This window comes from Laetiporus sulphureus, assembly GCF_001632365.1.
Source record: "Laetiporus sulphureus 93-53 unplaced genomic scaffold LAESUscaffold_210, whole genome shotgun sequence".
NCBI classification, from domain to species: Eukaryota; Fungi; Basidiomycota; class Agaricomycetes; order Polyporales; family Laetiporaceae; genus Laetiporus; species Laetiporus sulphureus.
The window spans coordinates 1-3,326 of NW_024468719.1; the positions used below are offsets into that span (position 1 = coordinate 1).

Genomic DNA, 3,326 nt, shown 5'->3' on the forward strand with positions numbered 1-3,326 from the left:
GGGTGCCGGATCACGATAGCATCTGCGTAGGACCCCATCGTCCTAATCGTATCCGGCAGACTCTCGCCCTTGAGCACCGAGCTCATCTCCACGTTCACGTTGACCACGTCGCCGCCCAACCGCTTCATCGCCGCATCGAACGACGAGCGCGTCCGAGTCGACGGCTCGTAGAATAGAGTGCAGAGCACCTTACCCCGGAGCACGTCAAGGATCCCACTCCGCTCAACTTGTAGCTGCATCTCATGCGCGAGCGCAAATAGCTCGTGCACGTCACGGTGCGTCAGCTGCTTCACGGTCAGAATATGCTTCCGATGGTATGCCGGATGTGGGATCAGGTGCGTGAAGACGTGCGGTGCGGGCGCCGGTCCAAAAACGGGCGCGACGGATGCAGAGGGGGCGAGCGCGAGCGTCGGTGCTGGGGGAGCCTCGGGAGCCTTTATCGCCACACCAGCACCGAGCGCGCCAGGGATCTCGGGGCCGCGCCCTGAGACCGACATCCTGCGCTCGGAGGGGGCGTGTGTGACTGTCGCACTCGAGTTGTCCCTCCCTGCAGGTGGCGCGGTGACTTCGCCATCGAGGAATACCGTCTGGCCATGCACGAGTACGCGGTCGACCGCGCCGCTGACGACGGTGCTCTCGAGCGGGGACCAAGTGCCAGCCGTGTTGTGGAATTTCGCCTTACGCCCGACGATGACCTCGACGCCCGTGTGGCTCTGGTCTGGCAGGCCGAAGATGCGGACGGGCGCTTCGTGCAGGCGCCCGACAGTGGATGGTGTGTGCGTGTTTCCCCTTGCAAGAGGACCGTCTGGATTGCTGGAGAGGGGACATTGTTTTGAGCAGAAAGGCAAGCATGGAGCTTACTTTCATTGTGTGTAAGGACTATGTAGACAAGCACACAAGTCTGCCCTTCATTCTGTGCAGAACTGGTAAGACGGCCTGCATCCCTTCATAATAGATGAGTCTCTTACTACATTCTGCACTACGAAGCATTCAAATGACTCAACATGCTGCCTGATGCGTCCCTAATCCACGACAATAGCTGCTCGGCCTTCCTTGTCTCCCTATCCCTAAGCGCCCGCTATGCATGAACCCATTCTATGACCGTTCGATCGTACTTGATGGCTGAAGAGGTGAACTGATGAGCACTAAGTAGAGTAGGGAGTATATTAATCATGTACTCGTGCACCCGAGGAATTCGGCCATACATAGCTAGACGTTCGAAGACGAATATCCCGCGCCGCACGCGAACTCTGAGTCTTGCCTTCTGCGCACTTCATTGAGCGGGCATGAGCGTTGTCGATGAGCCGTCGGAGACCGGGAACGTTTCCTTGGGAAGCGATTGTTGCAGGCCCACTGTACAATGAACATAAGGTCAGTTGAGTGATAAGACCGTAGAATAATAAAAACATACACACCTGGTTGAACGCGGACGATGGACGTATTCAAACTTGCGCGGGACCGTTGCATGGCAACATCACATGTTCCAATTGGCTGGACATGCGTAGGCGGGTTGAGACCTTTGCAAGGCCGATGAATCGCCGGATGCCACTGTCACCCGTCTCATTGCAACACAATAACGACTCTATGATCATCAAATGAAGCTAACATAAAATCAGCCCCCGCAACGGCACAAAATTGGCACATACATACGTACATTCCAATAGCAATGGGGTCTCCGTCAATGTATTCGGATAGTCATGATGTCAATGGTGGGCTCGGCTTGCCTTCCTAGCAAGGTAAACAGTTCGTCAGTGCCCTGAGATTAGAAACGGCGACAGCGGCTACCTTAAAACATTCCATGTGACGATCTCAGTGGGACCGTACAACACGCGCCGAACCTATCCGCTCATTGAGAACGGTATCGATTGCATAGCATATGGCCGGCAAACGCCTAGCGTGTACGATCGTTGCGGGAGCCCGCTGCAGCGTAGCGCGATTGGGCTCGTGGCCACGGCCCACGGGAACGGATTGATGACAACGACCTGCGAGTTCAGCCTGACATCAGTCCCTGTAGGTAACAAAAGACTTACTTGAAAGGCCTTCTCGATGGAATGCAGCTATCGCTTAGCACATCCTTACACGCGTCATAGTCGAGCGCAGCGACCCATCCCGCATGCAAGAATGGCCTGAGGATCAATAAAGAAAGTCAATAACCTGAAATCGATGTTTGTAGAACACATACCGCTCACGCTCCCCGGCAATTCAGCCATACACAGTTAGGCATTCGAAGACCAGTGTCACGCGCCGCGCATGAACTTGGAGTCTCGACTTCCGCAGGCCTCATTGAACAGGCACGCGCAGGCTGGCTGCGCAGTGGATACGCACGGTCCCAGTCCCAGAAGACGGGCTCGCCGAGGATGTCCTTGGCGATGTCGCGCACGTCGGCATTGGACTTGCCCTCAGCAGTAGCAAGGTAGCTTTTAACAGCCGCGTCGTCCTTGATCGCCGAGCGGTGGATATCCCGCTCAACCACTGCGCGCGTCAGCACTGAAAACGCGAGATTCAGGATCGCTGACACTCACTTTCATCGTGACAAGCTTGTTGCGCGCGAGCCGCTCGGCCTCGATCCAGCTCACCTCTGCGGCACCATCACCACACGCCTCAGCATCTTCAACTGCCTCCGCGAGCGCCTTGTCGCATGATGTCACACCCATTACCAGTATGAACGGGTGGTCCCTCGTGCCAACGGTGGATGAGATCAAGCGGGCACTCTCCGCATCGGCGCGCGTGATGAGGTGCATGGGGTGCATGAGGAGGTTGAGCTGGAAGCGCACGGCGATGAGGCGCGAGAGACGAGCATTCCCGGTGAACTGTCGAGAGCCAGGCATGCTCCTTTGGGCAGCGATCATTACAGCCCATTGCACGACAAATGAGATCCGTCGTTTACTACAACAGTGCAGTGAGAACGTACGCGCACCGCCCCAAGTCACATCGGGCCATTGCACAGCCACGCCGCTCGTTCACATGCACACGGTGTTTGTAGGCGAGACAAAACCATTGCAACGCCCGTAAACCTTGGAATTAGACCGTGGCCAGTCTTGTAACGGCACGCACGCGGCTTCATGATCAGCAAATTGATATAATATGAAGTCAGACCTCATGATGACACGAAAGTAAACATGTACATACCTTCCACAAGCTGACAGTGTACCCATCAACGAGTTTGGACGTTTATGGCGTCGATGACAGGCTCAATTTGTGTTCTTGTAAGATAGACAACCTGTCAGCACCGGCAACGTCAGGAACGGCGAAACATATACCTCTAAACTCCATACGGGCGACTCGACGGGAAAATCGAGTGCGAATTGAGGCTGTTTTCTCGTTGA

At 55.6% G+C, this 3,326-nt stretch overlaps 2 protein-coding genes across 2 annotated transcripts; one reads left to right on the forward strand and one right to left on the reverse strand.

Annotated features, from left to right (window-relative positions):
• The first annotated feature begins 534 nt into the window (after nt 1-534).
• LAESUDRAFT_733089 (uncharacterized protein) lies at nt 535-1,145 on the forward strand. The gene is made up of 3 exons (XM_040910387.1): nt 535-805; nt 862-913; nt 969-1,145. Exons 1-3 carry the CDS (start codon nt 594-596, stop codon nt 996-998), a joined length of 294 nt encoding a protein of 97 aa, XP_040757254.1. The 5' UTR covers nt 535-593; the 3' UTR covers nt 999-1,145.
• Nucleotides 1,146-2,185: 1,040 nt separating this feature from the next.
• Nucleotides 2,186-2,974, reverse strand: LAESUDRAFT_193688 (uncharacterized protein). Its single transcript, XM_040901520.1, has 2 exons — nt 2,523-2,974; nt 2,186-2,472 (listed from the first exon to the last, which is right to left on the reverse strand). Exons 1-2 carry the CDS (start codon nt 2,847-2,849, stop codon nt 2,281-2,283), a joined length of 519 nt encoding a protein of 172 aa, XP_040757255.1. The 5' UTR covers nt 2,850-2,974; the 3' UTR covers nt 2,186-2,280.
• Nucleotides 2,975-3,326: the final 352 nt, after the last annotated feature.